Source organism: Thrips palmi, unplaced genomic scaffold (genome assembly GCF_012932325.1).
Source record: "Thrips palmi isolate BJ-2018 unplaced genomic scaffold, TpBJ-2018v1 HiC_scaffold_5, whole genome shotgun sequence".
NCBI classification, from domain to species: Eukaryota; Metazoa; Arthropoda; class Insecta; order Thysanoptera; family Thripidae; genus Thrips; species Thrips palmi.
The window spans coordinates 17,353,882-17,372,170 of NW_023144632.1; the positions used below are offsets into that span (position 1 = coordinate 17,353,882).

General features: G+C 57.3%; 1 protein-coding gene across 5 annotated transcripts in view; it reads left to right on the top strand.

The window, feature by feature from the left end:
- Window positions 1-18,289, top strand: part of LOC117651053 (teneurin-m) — a 102,586-nt gene that overhangs the window by 72,069 nt on the left and 12,228 nt on the right. For 2 of the 5 annotated variants that reach the window (XM_034394768.1, XM_034394770.1), the window contains exons 2-8: window positions 13,553-13,857; window positions 13,940-14,027; window positions 14,109-14,305; window positions 14,420-16,318; window positions 16,868-17,145; window positions 17,242-17,458; window positions 17,582-17,776. In XM_034394768.1, the coding sequence (XP_034250659.1) occupies window positions 13,553-13,857; window positions 13,940-14,027; window positions 14,109-14,305; window positions 14,420-16,318; window positions 16,868-17,145; window positions 17,242-17,458; window positions 17,582-17,776 (3,179 nt within the window). The remainder of the gene's footprint in view (window positions 1-13,552; window positions 13,858-13,939; window positions 14,028-14,108; window positions 14,306-14,419; window positions 16,319-16,867; window positions 17,146-17,241; window positions 17,459-17,581; window positions 17,777-18,289) is intronic. The other 3 variants (XM_034394771.1, XM_034394772.1, XM_034394769.1) reach the window with 3 other exon arrangements.

Below are 18,289 nucleotides of genomic sequence, written 5' to 3' on the forward strand. Positions count from 1 at the left end.
CTCCGTCTAGTCCCCTTTGCTGTGGAGCCGCTCAACTCTTTGCTGTGCGGCCCTGTGGGCTTTCGTGGGAATTGTGGCTGGACCTGGCCGGTGGGACAGGCTAGGACAGGCATGCCGCAGGCCCGGCCGCTGGGGCTCTGTCGGACGTCGGCCCCGCCGGCCCAGCCCGAGGTCCAGCCCCAGACACTGCGACGCTGAGGCCGAGCGCCGGCAGCACCTTGAAGAGGCCACCGGCTTGTTTGCCCCCCCCCCCTCCTCTGCCGGACAGATAATGGCCTTAGATGGCAGTCCTGCCTTGGACACCCAGTCGCCACGACGAGCTGCCGTTCGCCAGTGCCGTCAATGCTGGCGCGCGCTTGCATCGGTTCTGGAAGGACGCCGCCGGACGTCCCACCCGCGGCCCCCGGACCGGAATGGAGAGCGGACGCTCGTCGCCAAACTTTGGCCGTGTGCGCCTGTGCGCGCTGTGTGGCTGCTGGCTGGGTGCCGGCCTGAGCCTTCCTTTCGTCGCCACTTTCTGCTCTCCTTTGCCTGCCTGCCTGCTTTGCCTCGGGACTGCCCCACCCTCCTTACCGCCGCGGTGGCGGAGGCCCATTGAATAACGGTTTTCCATTTGGAACTTTTCATACTTATTGGTTCCCCCCAATCTTCTCCGCGGCCCCGCGCGACCCCCTTCCCCTCGCCGCGCACCTCCATCACTTCTGCTCCTCCGCGGCCCGCCGAACCCGCCCCGTAAGCCGGGCTGCGCTGACGCCGCGCTCCCCGCGCTCCCCGCTCGAGGCCGCAAAAGAGCCCTCGCTGCCTTTTCGCGGCGGACGAAGGACGGAGGGCGAAGGGCGACGCCCAGGCGAAGCCCAGCGGAGTCTCGTTACGTGCGTCCGGATCTCGGATCGAGCGAGGAATCGAGTTTGGTGCCGCCGTGCCGCGCCTTTGGTGCCGAGGGGCCGCCGCCTCTTTTCGGCTCGGCGTCGCGACTGTCGCTACGCGTTTCGGACGGCGGCACGGCATGGCAAGTCCGACTCCCGGCCAACCCGACCGGCCCAGCCCGGCAATCCCATCTCTGGCTTCTCTGGTCGAGGGGGAACGGGGCGAGCGGGGCGGGGATGGTAACAACAGTTTTAATTAAGGGGACCAGAAAGTTTGGCGGCGAAGTGGCCGTGCAGGCCCTCGCCGTCGTGGTGGACCCACCATGAGCTGCGTGGGTACGTCCTATGCTGCACGAGGTGCTCGGGCGGCCTGGACAAGTCCACGGCGTCGGCCCAGGTCGCCGTCAACGGCCACGTGGACTGCCGCGTGTGGGGTGGGCGCTGGCTGGCTTTTGGTCCGAGGCGGGAGGATGCTATTTATTGGGGGCAGAGGCGAGGCCGCCCGAGCCCGCGGTGACGTCATCCTCATTCATTAGTCGCGGGAATTAAAAGCGACGCTGGCGGTTATCGGGCGCCGTCCTGGAGGGGAGGGGGGAGGGCCTCCAGCGTGCTTCCAGCCGGGGCCCGCGGCCCACGCCCACGGAGCCCCGGGGTCTGCGGGGCCGGCCCGCCCAGTCTCGCTGTGGCCCCGGCTGCAACGCACTCCATTTCCGTCGCGTTAATTTCTCGGCCCCGCCCCGCCCCGATGGCGTCAAGGGCTTAGGAACACAGCACACTGCAAAACGGAAAAGTTTCCTGGTCGAGATTCGCCTTGGGCTGCCCGCCATTCTTCGGAGTGGGAATCAATCATTTTCCGCGATAGCGCGATGCCGCGACGGCGATGAAAGAGCGCCGCGCCGTGCACCTTCGCCTCGCCGGGGAACAAACGATGGCGAGGCGCGCTTCCCCTCAATAAAAGTCTCCCGACGGCCAGACGAATGAGCTTTGGGCGAGGCGAGCTTTGGGGGTCACAGTGGGCCAGAGGACCGTTGGAGGCGGCCAAAACAGAGCTTCAGAGTCACTGAACAGGGCTCGAACCGAACGTGTGACCCCACCAATGGATTGCTCTCCGAACGAGGAATCCATTGGTGGGGTCACACGTTGGTTCGAGTCCTATTTAACGACTCTAGAGCTCAAAACGCGTCTAGAGTTTGGGCCACCTCCACTGGTCTTCTGGCCCACTGTGGGGGTCCGCGCGCTCTCCGGACCAGCCCCGTCCCTGAAAGGCTTGCCGACGAGCGCCGCGTGCGCTGTGCGCGGTGCGCTGCCAGGCTGCCCGTCCCAGGGACCAGTCGAGGGGCCAGCCCTGCCCTGGGCCGCGCGGCGTGGCGCGTCTCCCTCTCGTACATAATTCAGAGCGCCGGCTAGACGAGGCCCCGCAGGACGCGCAGGACGCGCGGGATGCGCGACAAGGCTCCCAGTTTTTGTCTCCCTTCTGTTTGCACGGCCGTCTGTTCGCGGGACTTAAATGGCCGCGGCCGCGCAATTGGCTTTCCGCCGCTCTCCGCTCTCGTTTTCATCGCCGTGTTTGCGCCTTCGGGCTTCGCGTCCTCGCCTCGCCCCCCTTGCCGCCCTCCTGGCGGTGCCGCACAGTGGGCCAGAAGACCGGTGAAGGCGGCCAAAACTCTAGACGCGTTTTGAGCTTCAGAGTCGCTAAACAGGCCTCGAACCGAACGCGTGACCCCACCAATGGACTCCTCGTTCGGAGAGCATTCCATTGGTGGGGTCACACGTTCGGTTCGAGTCCCGTTTAGCGACTCTGGAGCTCAAAACGCGTCCAGAGCTTTGTCCGCCTCCACCGGTCTTCTGGCCCACTGTGAGCTGCGTCGCTGATGAACCGCCAAGTACCCACCGCTACGCCTTGTGCTGCGCTTCGCTACGCGGCGGGCGGCGGGACTGGCATATCTCTCTCTTTATTGTTTGGGCCGCCCTCTAGCCGTCCCGGCCGCGGGGAAGGGCGCAAGGGCGCCGGGGCCCCGCGCGCCGCCCTCGCCGTCGTGACCCTTTGATCTGCTTCCCTCCGCTCCGTGCGACCCGCCAGGCAGGGCCGGGCCAGGGCCGTAGGGCCAGGGCTCGCTGGGCGAGGGAGAGGATTCAATCCGCCGCAACTCAAACGGACCGACTTTTCTTCCTCGCCGCCGCCGAGGCCGCCAAGGCTTGCCGGGCCAAGGCTGCGCGCTTATTGGCGTACTTTCCAAGTGGGGCCAGGATGACAGGGATGACGGCCGGAAGGACAGGGGGACGGCCACGTCACCGCTGGCCCGCTGCCGGCATGGCATGCTGCCGGTGGCACCCCGACCAGAGCACCATCATGTGCCCATTCGCTGGCCTGGATGGCTGGAGCGGCGGCGTTGCCTCGGCTCCGCAGCCGACGGCAGATTTTCTTGGCCAAGGCGCCAAGGGCCCTGGCGGCCCTGGCGGCCCTGGCGGCCCTGGCGGCCCTGGCGGCCCTGGCGGCCCTGGCGGCCCTGGCGGCCCTCTGGCGGCCCTGGCGCCCTGGCGGCCCTGGCGGCCCTCTGGCGGCCCTGGCGGCCCCCTGGCGGCCCTGGCGGCCCCCTGGCGGCCCTGGCGGCCCCCTGGCGGCCCTGGCGGCCCTGGCCGAAGAGGACTTCAAGGGCGCTCAAATAGTTTCGATCCCAAAGTTTTATTCTCGACGCCCGCCCCCTCCGAACCAACCCCCCCCCCCCCCCCCCAAACCCCCCCCCCCACCCCGCTCCGCCGCTGCGCTGGCGGAGGAGTTCCCCCGAACTCCTCATGCTCTAGTCTCTGTATTGATGGTGCTTACACAACTTCTGCCGCCGCACCCGCTCGCTCCCCGTCCGGTGCGTGCGTGTTAAAGAGGCTTATGAGTACATCGGCCGGCAGCGCGGCGGCAGTGTCGTGAGACTCAAGCCGACTACCTCCCCCTTCCCTGCTTCGGGCCTTTCCTCGGCTCCCGCGCTCCGCCCGCACCGCCCTCGCTACAAACGCCACGTTGAGATGTTTTATTCTCCTCGGAAGGGTCGCTCAACCCGCCCGGCGCCCGGCCCGGCCCACGGACCCTCCCCTCCGCCCTCGCCCTACCCGCGGCCTGCCGTCCGAATCCACTTCCCCGGCGAGCCGCTCCCTGAGTGCGCAAAACCAGCAAAACCCACCCCCGGGCCTCCTCGCTTAATTTCCATCCCCTGGCCGGTGTCCTCGGTGCCCCGGCTCCGCCCGGCCCCTGGCTCCCGTTGGAGCAATGAACGTGTACGAAATAACCAGGGCCCGCACTACCACGTCACATTATACAAGCCCCCCGTGTGCGGATCAACGCGCAGGTGTTTTTGTCGCCGGGGCTGGGAGGGCGCGGGCCGGGGCACAGTGGGCCAGAAGACCGGTGGAGGCGGACAAAACTCCAGACGCGTTTTGAGCCCCAGAGTCGCTAAACATGCCTCGAACCTAACGTGTGACCCCACCAATGGATTCCTCGTTCAGAGAGCAATCTATTGGTGGGGTCACACGTTCGGTTCCAGACCCATTCAGCGACTCTGGGGCTCAAAACGCGTCTCGAGTTTCGGCCGCCTCCACCGGTCTTCTGGCCCACTGTGCGGGGCCCCGGCCGGGTCCTGCATGTGGTGTAGTCGGCGGCGCCCCCGCGGGGGCGACGACCCGCCTCGCGGATGGGGCGAAATGAAAAGGGGAGACAAGCGGCGGCGAGCGCGCCGCGCGGAATGTGTGATCCTCATATCAGAGCTCAGCGGGCCTGTGTACCGCCAAGTTGTGCCCTCGTGTAACGGCCCGGGGGCGGCGGGGGGCGGCGGGGACGGCGGGGGCGGCGCAGCGCTCATCACACTCTTTGAGGCTTTGGGCGCCCCGCCCCGCCCCGCCCCGCCCCCGCCACGTAGGCCCGCTAATCCCTTTGAGGGGCCGCGCGCGGGGCGGGGCGCTAATGCCGAGCGTCTTCCCTATGAAAACCGCATAATTGCAATTACTCGTAATTGGAGTGCGTCGTGCGTCGGATGTTTGGTGGTGTGGCGGTGTTTGGCGCGGCCGTGTTTGGCGCGACGCTGCATGCCACGGCGGCCGCCGACGCCACGTCTCCACGCGTGCTCGGCGTGCCTCCTCAAACTGTCGCCGAGTCGCGCTAAAATACGTCAAGAGGATTTCCGAAATTGCTTGCTCCAGCCACCCCGCCTTTTGTGCCCCCGGGGTCTGGTGCGCCGTACAAACGTGCATGGTCCCTCGCGGGGGTGCGGGGCGGAGCGCGGCGCGGGGCGGCGCGGGGCGGGAGCCTCGCGAGTTGGCTGCTCCACGCGTGAATATTGCACCGGCCGCCCTAGCGGCCCGACGGGGCCGGATGGGGCCCGGTGTTGGGTTTCACGTGGGGGCCCCGGCTTGTGCCACGCCGTGCCAAGCCACGCCGCGCGAAGCCGTAGTTTTAATGAAAGCCATAATGCATGCTGCATGGGCACGCTGGTCCAGGCGGTCCAGGTCGCCTGCTCGATGCGAGTCGGCCTGCAGGCCCGCCTGGCCCAAGGCCGGCCCGCCCGGGTGCCCCGGCCGTAGTCCGTATTTAGCACGTCGGGCTCCTGGCCGGCAGAGGGCCTCGCCTGCCCGCCTCGCCTCGCGCGTCGCCCTCCATGAAGGCCATGGGGCACACGTTTCGTTTCTCAGGCATTGCTGTAAATAACGGTTCTTAAAACCAGAAAAGGAGGGGGGGGGCGCAAAGTGTGTCGCCGGGTGGGATTTGGCGAGGAAAAGAGCGGCACAAAGCTTCAATTCCATTACCTCTGGCGCTCCGAACCCCGAACCGGCCTGGGCGGCCCGGCGGCCCGGCCAAACAGTCTTACGGCTCGAGCAGCCTCGAGTCGTGCGGCAAGGAGGCGGCGAGGCGGCGGCCCACAGTGGGCCAGAAGACCGGTGGAGGCGGACAAAACTATTGACGCGTTTTGAGCTCAAGAGTCGATAAACAGGCCTCGAAACGAACGTGTGACCCCACCAATGGATTCCTCGTTCGGAGAGCAATCCATTGGTGGGGTCACACGTTCGGTTCGAGTCCCAATTAGCGACTCTGGAGCTCAAAACGCGTCTAGAGTTTTGGCCGCCTCCACCGGTCTTCTGGCCCACTGTGCGGCCACCTGGCGCGACGCTAGGCCAGCACCAGGCCCTGCCGCCCCGCCCAAACACCGCGTGGACGCGGTCCATCGCCGTCGTTCGATCGCCATCAGCTTGGCTACTACATTCGCAACAACGTGGGCTCCGGATTCATGGCATGGTTGCGGGTTTTCCGGTGACAGGGGCGGGGGACGAGGGCGGGGAGAGAGATCAGAAAGTTGCCCCAAATCGCAGTCACGTAGTCTCTCTCTCTCTCTCTCTCCCCTTACAATAGCGAAGAGTTCCGAAACCTAGCCAAGGACTATTCCAAACTTGTCCACCAGCCCCGGACAGTTCCGCTTTCCCTCTGGTTAGGCCCGAATAGAGTCCGGGCCGAATTGGAGTCCGGACCGGACAGTTCCGTTTCTTGGTTTCTGAACCACTCAAAGTCAAGGACTGTCCGAAAGAGTCCTGCCTAGGTGCAGCTGGCCCGGGCCCGGGCCGAGCCGGGGCGCCCGGACGTCCCGGCAACTGGGTACGCGGAAAACGCCGCTCGCCGGCGTGCCGAAGCAAGCCGAAGGCCCGAAGGGTCGCCGAGGTTACCTGGCGCCCTGGCGGACGCGGCCAGAGATGCAGTTTTCGCCAGTTTTCGGCGCGCTGTAGTGATGGCCAAATTTTTTAAATAATCGAATGTTCGAATTTCGAACATTCGAGTTAAATCGAATATTCGAAGTCCGAATGTTCGCTCCAACTATTCGAATACTCCGAATATTCGGTGAAATATTCGACAAAAATCAAAGTGTTTAGCAGATCAACCAGTACACATACACAAAAACAAAAATAAACAACAGTACCGATAATTTATTTTTCAACTAGTCTGGCTCCTGTCAATCTCTGAGTCCTCCCCACTCAGCAGCGGCCACATTGGTCAAAAACATGAGGGCCTGCAGGTGGTCGGGCTTGAGTCGGCTTCGCCTCCCAGACGCCGTCTACCCTGCCTCTGAGAAAAGGCGCTCCGATAGGACACTGGTGGCTGGAATGACGCCGTATCGAAGGGCGTCCAGCTCCAATGTTGTGCAATTTCAAATGTGTGGCCAAATTTGTTGTACTATTGTATGTCAATTTCCTGTTACATACGGTGCACTGTACTAATTTTGAATCAATTTTATTCATGAATCGTTAAACGAAAGATTTAGGAGGCATGTTGGGTTCAGGGCCGAAAAGTTTGTTGAGATTGTCTTGAGAGTCCCTTACGCGCGGTCCTTGTCGCTTCGCGCCACGAATACAGTTCTACCAAATGCCGGTGGATAGCGCTGCCCGCGCTGCGGGAGTACAGAGAAGGGGAGGGGGACAAGCAGGCACGGCAGGCTGGTAAACCCCAGACCAAGTGACTCGAGTTGGCCGAGCGGACGCGGACGGACGGGAAATACGTTCTTAGAACGGAGTACGAACGGAAGGCGAATATTCGAGGAAATTGTTCGAATAATCCGAATATTCGAGGGCAGATATTCGATATCGAATATTCGATATTCGTTGGTCGACTATTCGAATACTTCGAATATTCGATTATTCGTGGCCATCACTAGCGCGCTGTTGAGCGAGTCACATCGCACAGCAGCGCATCTGTGATCAGTGAACATAGAGGAACGCGCACAAGTCACATCTACTTTCCACTCGTTACTTTCTCGGAGCGATGTTCAGGCGATTCGCGACTGTTCTAGAAGTAATTTTTGGTGAGGGTGTCGTGTACGGCGTTTTCCTAAACATTGATCGAATTTGAGTGCGTTGCTGTACTAGTGTCCCAAACAAACAACTATCCGCTGGCTGCTGGCTACCGCAAGTGTGTGTGTCTCTCAAACTTGAAGGACGGGCGGTGAGAGGGTGGGAGGTGTATTATTTTATTCGCCTCTCCTCTTTCACCCTCGTCCCCAAGTGTTCCCATCATTTGCAAACAGCTTCAACGAGTTCGCGTGTGCAGGCATGTACTTGCAGGTATGCTACAGTTAGTGCATGATCAAAATTTGTGTGTAATATTCCACTGGAGGCTGTAAATCGCGTCCCTTGCCGTGTCTGACCGGCCACCGTGCCCCGAGCCGAGTCGAGCCGAGCCGCCACGGCAGTGGTGGCCGCCCAGCCGAGCCAGGTAGGGTGAGCCCAACCGGCGCTAGGGCGCGCTCCCGCGGAAAATCCCCGGCCGGCCGGCCGGCCCAAGCAACCTGCGTCCGAAGGGAAAGGGGAAGGGGGAAAGGGAGGGGCGAGGGGCAGCAGGCTGGTGCATTTGTTCGGACTGTCCGTTTTTCGACTAGCGTTGGTACTCAGGACAAGTCCGGAATCTTTCTGACTTTGGTCTTTTTCAATGTTTTTGGGAACTGTCCGAGGGCGGATTTAGGAACTGTCCCGGTCCGACTTTTGGAGCCGTTTCGGACGGTCCGCAAACGGTTGTTTTTGGCTGCTTTTCGGACTCCAACATTTTCGTACGGGTCGCTCTCTTGCTGGGGCTGGAAGGCGAGTGAGGCGTAGCTGCAGCGGCTGCGTTGTTAGGGCAGGGCAGTGCCCCTGGTACCCCTCGTTGCCGCGGGCAGTGCGGCATCATACGAGTGAGTGACGCCGCCGCGCTGCGCCGCCCTGCCTTGGGGCCGCGGCCCTGGCTACTGTACCAGAAATTGTTCTCCGTAGAATCGCGAACAGCGGCTTGATGATAAATCATGGTGCCTCGGCCAGTCCGACCCCTCGCCCCCCCTTTTTCATATCCCTCTCTCTCTCTCTCTCTCTCTCTCTCTCCCTCCCCCCCCCCCCTCTCTCTCTCTCTCTCTCTCTCCCTCTCTCTCTCTCTCTCTCTCTCTCTCTCCCTCCCCCCTCTCTCTCTCTCTCTCTCTCTCTCTCTCTCTCTCTCTCTCTCCCTCTCTCTCTCTCTCGCTCTCTACGTCGAACACACAAGCGCGCGCGAGCGAGGTGTTTTTCTTCCGCAAAGCACAGCAGCGAGCATAGCGGAGCATAGCGTGCTTGACTGGCGCGGCCGACGTGAATTGAGCGACCTGGACTGGAACAAGATGATGATGACGATGATGATGATGACCTTGTTTGTTGTGCCGACGTCGCGGACGCGTGTGGCAAATGGAGCGGCCGACGGACGGGGTTGACGGGGTTGACGGCGCATGCTATGTGGAGGTTGGCCAAGACGCTTTACTCTTAGGATCTTAGTAGACAGTTAGGTTTGTAGTGTGCTGGCTGCTGACGCCTGGAAAACGGCAACGCGGCGCGTCACGGTCGCACAGTGGGCCAGAAGACCGGCGGAGGCGGACAAAACTCTAAACGCGTTTTCAGCTCTAGGGTCGCTAAATGGGGCTCGAACCGAACGTGTGACCCCACCAATGGATTCCTCGTTCGGAGAGCAATCCATTTGTGGAGTTACACGTTAGATTCAAGTCCCGTTTAGCGATTCTGGAGCTGAAAACGCGCCTAGAGTTTTGTCCGCCTCCACCGGTCTTCTGGCCCACTGTGGGTCGTTCGCGGCCGTGCAGTGCACCACACGCTGCACCTCAAAGCAAATTGGTGTGCTCAATTGGCTCGCAGCCCGGCGCAGCCCGGCGCAGCCCCACAGTGCCCGGTGTGGCCGGTGGGGCCGGTGGGGCGTGATGGCCCAGTGGACAGCCAGTTCTCTCCCCACCCCCTTCGCAGAGGGGTACCTTGTACCCAGCCAAAGATAGCGGGCAACCCCAAAGCACTGAAAAACCAAACGTGGTCCAGACCGCATCAACTGGTGTGGTCAAAGGAATGCCATTTTGACCGCATCAGTTGGTGTGGTCTAGACCACGTTTGGGGCGTTTGGTGCGGTCTAGACCACACCAAACGTGGCCAAACGTGGTCTAGACCACACCAACTGATGCGGTCAAAATGGCATCCATCTGACCACACCAATGGTGCGGTCTGGACCACGTTTGGTTTTTCAGTGAGCGCACGCAGCTTGTCGCGCTGCTAGGTGTGAGGCGGACTCAACTCTGGTCGCGATGATTTGAGCTCGCACTCGTGCAAATTTTGTCAGAATGCCAGAAACATTTCAGAAATCCTGATCAAAATTCGTGCACCTTTAATAGCAGAAATTCTGAAAACGCACTATGATTAATGGCCTGAGTTCTACAGAATGTCAGAATAAGTTTTCCGCTTTCAGAGGTGCGCTAATTTTGATCCGGTTTTCAGACAGGTTTCTAGCATCCAGAGAAGATTTGCACAAGTGTCTCTTCTTTCGAACACACGATGGCATCGATGCTTCGAGTCCCGTGCATGAGCACCGCGCAGAGCCGCCAGGGGTGTCCGCCTGAACTGGTCTTGGCGTGTCACTCGGCAGCGACGCGCGGGACTACACTGCGCTGCTGCGTGGAGGAGTTCGATTGGATTTGATTCGGTCCCGTTTGCTCGGTGCCCCCGAGAAGTTGGGGCGGCGCGGGGCGGGCGGTGTGGCCGCGGCGGTCGGGGACTTCCAGCACGCTTCCCGCACGCTTCCCGCACGCCTCCAGCACGCCTCCAGCAGGTGGAAACCAATCGCGTTAGCGACGGCCTGCCACGCCGCGCACAGTGGGCCAGAAGACCGGCGGAGGCGGACAAAACTCTAAACGCGTTTTCAGCTCTAGAGTCGCCAAATGGGGCTCGAACCGAACGTGTGACCCCACCAATGGATTGCTCTCCGAACGGGGAATCTATTGGTGGGGTCACACGCTCGGTTCGAGACCTGTTTAGCGACTCTGGAGCTCAAAACGCGTCTAAGAGTTTTGGCCGCCTCCACCGGTCTTCTGGCCCACTGTGCCGCGCCTGCCGTGCCGCCAGCCGCGGCCAAAGTTTCGCTTCGTCGCGATAACGAGGCGAACGCGTTTGCGTGTTTACAAAATGGTGGCGGCTGGCGCCTCGGATTGTATGTTCTTCGCCGCGCGCTGCCGTGCTACCTCTAGAGCTCGCACTGGAACGCCGTGGAACGCCTCGCGGAACGCCTCGCCGGAACGCCTTGGCGGGAACGCCTCGCTGGAACGCCTCGCTGGAACGCCTCGCCGGAACGCCTTGGCTGGAACGCCTCGCCGGAACGCCTTGGCGGGAACGCCTCGCCGGAACGCCTTGGCGGGAACGCCTCGCTGGAACGCCTCGCTGGAACGCCTCGCTGGAATGCCTCGCGCCGCCCCAAACTTTTCCAGACTTGTGTGTACCATGAACAGCAAGTGCGCCATCTCCTAATTAACACGGCGTAATTTATTGACGGCCGCGCACGCACTCGCCTCGAAGTTTGCAGTATTTTTTTATCATCCCTCGCCGAGAAAAACTTACCCACCCCCTGTTTTCCCTCTCGTCCCTGGACTTTATCCCAGAGGTCGGTGCGGAATGCTTCTTCCGCCCGGCCTGCTCGGCCTGATCGCCTAATTGCACTTTTCCCGACTGAGCCTGCTTGGAAACGGGATGGCAAGTGCCTTGCCTAACCAACCGGCGCGGCCCGCCGCCTGTAGTATCTGCCGCCCCTGCCGCCCCCGACGAGGGCGGGGCGGGGCGGGGATGCTGGCGTCCTCCCCCGTGAGACGCCTTGAGCGCGCTCTCATTCGCGTCTGCGGGCGCACAAGGCGCACCGCGGTCGCGGCGCAGACATCGTGGAAGCCGTTGTGGCGGCAGTGGCCATGGCAGTGGCCATGGCAGTGGCGCAGTCGCCCGGCTGCACGTGCTTCGCGTGCTTCAGGTGCTGCACCAAGTCTGGCGGCCACGGCGCCGCACTTTGTCGTGGTGACGCAACCCAACTTTCATCTCCCGGCGGCGTCCGCGGGCCGCACGCCGGCGGCACTCGCTCATTTCGCCCGCCGCGCCTTTTTCGCGTGTGGGCGCAATCTCTACTTTTGCATCTCCGCGAGTCAAGCCGCGGCGCCGCGGCGGGGAGACGGAGGCGAGTTAAAAGTGCGGCCCGGATGAAAGGGTTGGGGCGGCGCGATGATAGCGGCCGGGCCGCGCTTTTCGTTATTGTCTTACTTTATTCTTTGCGCGAGGCGGCGAGGCCGCCGTGTTCCTTCCTCCCGAAAGGGTTTTCGTTTCATTAAGTGCCGATGCGGTGCGCGATACCATCGCCCCGCGGCAGTGTTTAAAGAAAACGGCACGCTTGCTTCGCTTGCTCTCGAGAGGGCAGCAGAAAGTTGCGTGGCGCGGCCAACTTCTAGAGAGGGAGGTGCTGTGGGCGGCGACTGGGCGGCGACGACGGCCCGCCGCAGCCTGGAGCCCTGAGGGCTGCCCTGCCGCACACAGTGCCGCACCTCGGGCCGCGCGCCCATCTCGCCGAGCCGTGAGGCCAAGCGGGAAGTGCGGGAAGTGCATGAGGTGCTAAAGGCGAAAGGGGCGAAAGGCGGCGGGACGCGGTGCCGGTCCTCGAACCCACGCCACGCAGCGACGCGCAGCGCGTGGGGCGTGGGGCGGGCCTGGTGGGTCTGGCGGGCCACAGTGGGCCAGAAGACGGGTGGAGGCGGCCAAAACTCTAGACGCGTTTTGAGCTCCAGAGTCGCTAAGTGGGACCCGACCCGAACGTGTGACCCCTTCAATGGATTGCTCTCCGAACGAGGAATCCATTGGTGGGGTCACACGTTCGGTTCGAGTCCCATTTAGCGACTCTGGAGCTCAGAACGCGTCTGGAGTTTTGGCCGCCTCCACCGGTCTTCTGGCCCACTGTGCGGGCTTGCGCGGACCTATTACCGGGCCCAAGCAGCCCCCCTGGCCCCTGAGTGGCTTCTTCCTCGGGCTCAGCTAGGGTGACCCGGGGGCCGCCATCAGTCGGACCGAAAATCGAACCTAAGGTGCTTCCCTCTCCGTTGGCCCGTCGGCCCCGCCACTTGCCACCAAGCTTGCCGTCGTCGAGGCCCGCCGCCGCGAACGCCGTCGAAAGGCGCTTTGGCAGTGCGGTAGTGCCGGGCCGGGTAACGCGGGTTGCGGGGCGAGGGGCGCCGATGGACGGATTGCTCCTATTTCTCTCTCGGTGCTGAAGTGCCCGTCGCCGCTCCTCCGTCTCTCTGGTCGGCGCTGAGGCGCGGCGGCTCCCCAAACGGCGCGCGATTTGAAAGTCAATCCGACAGACTCTCCTTGTCGATTCATCGTCCCAAGTAAAAGTCGTTTCGTGTCTGCCAGGCGGGGCTATAGGCACCGCGCGCCGGCTCGAGCCGACGGCTGTGCAAATGTCACCCTCAAAGTCAGCGGTGCCCGTGAGGCTCCGGGCTGATTCCGAACAGTACTTTCGTCGCTCTGTCTCTCTCGCATTCGTGGGGGCGTCCCGCCGAGTGCGAGAGAGACAGAGCGACAAAGCGCTGTTCAGAGTGCGCGGCGCGCGGCGCACCTTGGCTTGGGCTTCTGTATCTTTCCAGAGCGCGGCGCCTTGATTGCGCCCCGCTCCCCGTTTCGGAGTTTGGCTGGAGAGGCCAAAAGCCAAGTCAGCGGCCCCTCCCCCTCCCCCCCCTCCCCTCCCCTCCCCTCCCCCTCCCCCTCCCCCTCCCCCTCCCCTCCCCCTCCCGTCTGCGGCGAGTCGGCGAGGGCAGGCGGCTTGACAGCCCGAAAGACAAACCCTTTACGCCCCTCTCCTCTCGTGTTGCAGGCTGCCTCCTGGACGGAGCCCCTCCGGACGTGCCGCCGCGGAACGTGGTCATGAACCGCATGAACGGACGCGGCGGCGGCCACCTGGGGAACACGCTGCCGCCCATGGGCTCGCAGGGCCACAACACCCTCGGCGGCCACGGCCACGGCCACGGCCACCACGCGCACAACGCGCACGGCCACGGCACGCTGCCCAACATGGCCAACCTCGCCAACCTCGGCGTGGCGGGCCAGGACCCCGACGGCGACTTCGAGCCGTCCTGTCTGGTGCGCACCCCGTCGGGCAACGTCTACATACCCACAGGTACGTCTACTCCGTTATGTGTCTCCGCAACGAAGGACTTATCTCGACTTACTGTCTGTCTCTTTTCTTTGCCCGCTTTTAGATATTTCCAAGAATTCACAGCTGGACTACAAGTCAAATTCTTCATGCAGTAGCCCATCAAAAGGAGAAAATTTGAAAAAATCAGAAAGGTAAAGATTTTTGTACGGTTAAACTTTTTTTGAACTGGTTGGAGTTTGTATTTACTTGCTCTGTTTTTACTTTTGGTTCAGGGGTACCTTACCATTTGGAGCTGCAGTGCCTGTTTTACCTGTCCGTAACAATTTAAGGAGACCAAACTCAGGACATTTTGCACAACCCCGCCTTCATTTTCGGAAAGGGTTGGCTGCAAGATGTTCTTGGAAATGCACAGCAATATGTTTTATTGCCCTTACAATTGTACTGACAGCAACAATTACGTACATGTCAGGTCAGTGCTACGAGACTGATAAGAGCTTCAATCATTTCATTTCATCAAAGTTAGGACAATTTTTATTTTCCTTACCCTGTACAATGTTTGATTAACTTTTTGTATTCTGTACAGCAGCCAACCTCCTGTATTGGTCTCATCCGAGTGCCAATCCATGCACAGTTCATGTGAATGAGAATGTGGAATCCCCTAAAGTGGCCACTACGGAAGTATCTCTTAATCGGTCCGCAAGCAATCGATCAAGGCCAGCCACGACACCTGGAGGTAAAAATAATGTAGCCTCTTTGCAATCCGAATCTGGCTCAAATCCTACTCATCGTAGACGTAGAGATACTAGAATGGAGCATGATTTAGTTTCAACACCATCTGGCACTACTAATCCAACAATCACTGACTTGCCTGCTCCTGAAAGTTTTGATTCTGTAGAAACAGTTGAGCTTGATCCTTCCCTTGTGTTGTTGCATGATGGGGATTTGCATGGTGTGGGGAGTAGATTGGATTTGGGTGCACCTTCTTCCTATGAGTCAGACGCGGCAGAAGAGGACTTTAATCTGGTTGATGGGAGCTTGGAGCATGCTGGGGAAGAGGCATCAACCACCAGCGAAGCAAGTTTGACTAACACATCAGAGCAGGACTCTGACAGCATTGGAACGCTTAAAGATCCAGCAAAGGTTGCTCTGCATCTTTCTGTAACATCTGCCATTGCTTCTACTCCTACTGACATTGGCGCATTCACATCTGCAGAGAGCTTGTTTGTTACTGAGACATTAAATGAAAACAGCCCAACTCAAAGTTCCAAATCTGTTGAAGTTCCTCCTGTACTTGAATTTCAATCAGAAGTTGAATATTCACCTAGTGATATTCCTGATGACAAGGATCAATGGTTGGTTTCTGATGAAGAGAGACTTCAACAAGATGCACCATTGTATTCATATGGAGTGGATAATATTGAAATTATTGAGTTAAGACATGATCTAGAGCCTTCTTCGCTTAAAAAAATGAACGAACCCTCAGAGGATGTTTTATCTGAGCCCAAATTTGAAAGTGTTAATGACCTTTACAAATATTCTGATGAGAATGAAGTTAATGAAGCTATATCTGCGAAAGATGAAGATATTTCTAACGTGTTCATTCAAGAATTTTCCTCAGATAGTAAAATTAACATATCTGAAGTGAAGGCCACAACTCAAATGACTCCATTCCAGGATGCAACTGTTGTGGAAACTGATCTGAAAAGCTCTCCTGCAGTTGCGCACAGTTTGGGAGCTAGCCAAGAATCTCTACCATCTAGAAATGTTTCAAATCAGCAAGTAGCTGCTGACTCTAGAGAAATAAATTCTCATCATGCTAAGCGTGTGCTAGTGAATGTGACTATCGCAACAGAGGATGGTGGAGACCAGCATCACACAAATCAACAGGTTTACGTACTTTCAGTAGCAATCCCGTCTGTTGCTGACACAAGTGTAAATGGTGGATCCATAGACTTGAGTCCTCCTCAGCAGAATGTAGCCTCTGTGCATCTTGGCCTGCAAGGAGGCCTGTTTAATGATTCACATCCGTTATCCACAACAGTTAGTTCAACCTTGTCAACTACACCAACGTCGTCATCAGAGCCTCATTGCCAATGCTCTTGCCCTTGTCTCGACAGTCTGTCTGGGTCACATAATAACCAAACTGCAAACCTGACCAAAATTCCAGGAAAATATAGTGAAGACCCCAGAGCCCAAGAGGACAACAAAAACCAGAGCGTATCTGGAAAAAACCCGCCTGACTTGAATTTTAAGGATGGAAATCATGCTTCTACTCCTTTGTCTGATTATGATGAGTCAACAATTCCTTTTAATGAAGATGAAAGCACATCAGATGAAATACCTACTACTTTGAAAGATGAAGAAGGCTTGTTTGAGGACAGCACTCTCTCTACTCTGCAACCCGTGACACAAACTGATACAACGACGCAGCAGCTGTGTGTGCAGCCCACGCAGCCACCTCCCATCATTCTTTTATTGGAAGGTGAGAAAATTTGAGGAATTAGTTCAGCTCAAAACTAATGGGACATGTGCCTTAAATTTTTAACAGTTAAAAATATAATTACTTGACTAACACCACTTGTTAAGAAACAAAATCATATCTGTGGAATTTCAAACTGCACTTCCCTCCTTTTTTCAGTATTTTAACTGTATTATTAGTGGTAAAATGGGATGACAGGTTTCTCTTCTATTTTCTTTGGTAAGGCCTCTTTCTTTCACACATTTCAATTGCATGCATAGGATGTGTAGTACCATGTATTTATTTATTTTTATTTTATTTTTTTGGCATGAAATGATAAAATAGTGATTCTTAGCTACAATATCCTTGTTTGTTTTGGTTTTGAATGCACCTCTAGACTTAGTTGTGTGCTGCAAGTAGTCTTATGCATCCTGATACTTAGCATTGCTCTCCTCTTTATTATCTGCTTACCAGTGGAAATTGTGGACAAATATCGACACATTCTTATTGTCAGCAAAAATGTGTATTTCTCTCATTATTTTTACTGATGTGGCTTTTTAATTTGTATTGTAGGAGCCAAAACGGTGCCTATGAGAACATTCCCTCCAGATGGAACAACATTTGCACAAGTTCAACTTGGCCAACGGCTGTCTCAGGAGATTCCAGCATATGGATACTGGAACATGCAATTTTACCAGTCTCGAGCTGCATTTGTCTCTTTTGATTGGAGCATTCAAAGAGGAGCCTCTATTGGAGTTTATGCTCGACGGAATGCTCTTCCAACTCACACCCACTACGATATTTTGGAAGTTTTGTCTGGATTCAAACCTCGCCAGACGAGGTCCTCTCATGTAAGCAAGCAAATCAAACAAAAGATGAAAGTGTAGAGCAAAATGTAATGTTACACTTTTATATTTCTACATTTGTGCATTTGTGGTACTTTACAGCCTCTTATGAAAAAAGAAGTGAGCCATTACTTAGAGCAAGGACATTGGTTCCTGTCTCTTTATAATGATGATGGCGACCCTCAAGAAGTATCGTTCATGGCAGCTGTTTCTGAGGATTTGACTACAAATTGTCCGAGTGGTTGCTCAGGCAAAGGAGAGTGCATTCTGGGACACTGTCAGTGCAAGCCAGGATTTGGAGGAGAAGACTGCAGTGAGAGTGAGTTTTATTGGACCATCTTTGTTATATACACCCAAATGCTGTAGTAATATTGTTGTCTGGTAAATCTTATGTAAATTAAAATTAAAAGTTATTTTACGTATTTATTGTTTTGCTTTTCAGGTGTTTGTCCTGTCTTGTGCAGTCAGCGTGGTGAGTACATCAATGGCGAATGCCACTGCAACCCAGGCTGGAAGGGTAAGGAGTGCAGCTTGCGACATGATGAGTGTGAAGTGCCTGATTGTAATGGACATGGCCAATGCAACAATGGAAAATGTACTTGCGTCCTTGGATTCAAAGGCAAATTTTGTGATCAAGGTAATTGATATGTTGAAACCACACTCACTCTTCTCTTTTGCTCTCTCTTCAAATGATATTTTCCTCTCTCTGTTCCTTGGTTTTCCTTATTAAATTGATTCTTTTTTTTCTTTTTGTAGATTTTGCTGCTTGTCTATTTTTTCCCCTTAATAAATTCATTTTTTTTCCAATTCAATCAGCTATGATTTTTTTATAATCAAGTTTTTTATTTTTTTTATTTTGTTGTTGTTATTGTTGTTGTTTTTGTTTGTGTTTTAACATAGCTGCATGAAAGGAGATTTTAACTGCATGTGAGCATGTTTTTGAACTGGCAGGAAAAATTTCTGTTCACCTCACATAACTTATTGGCTGAGTCAGTGGCTGAATTCTCCATGGCTAATTTCACTGTTCTGGGAAACCTGTGCTTTGCTTTCATAATTTGTTTGTTTTCTTGTCATTCATGTTTTAATTATCTTAACTTTTTTGCTAACACAGTGTTTCTATACTGCTGAATTTGATCAACTGTTAGATTCA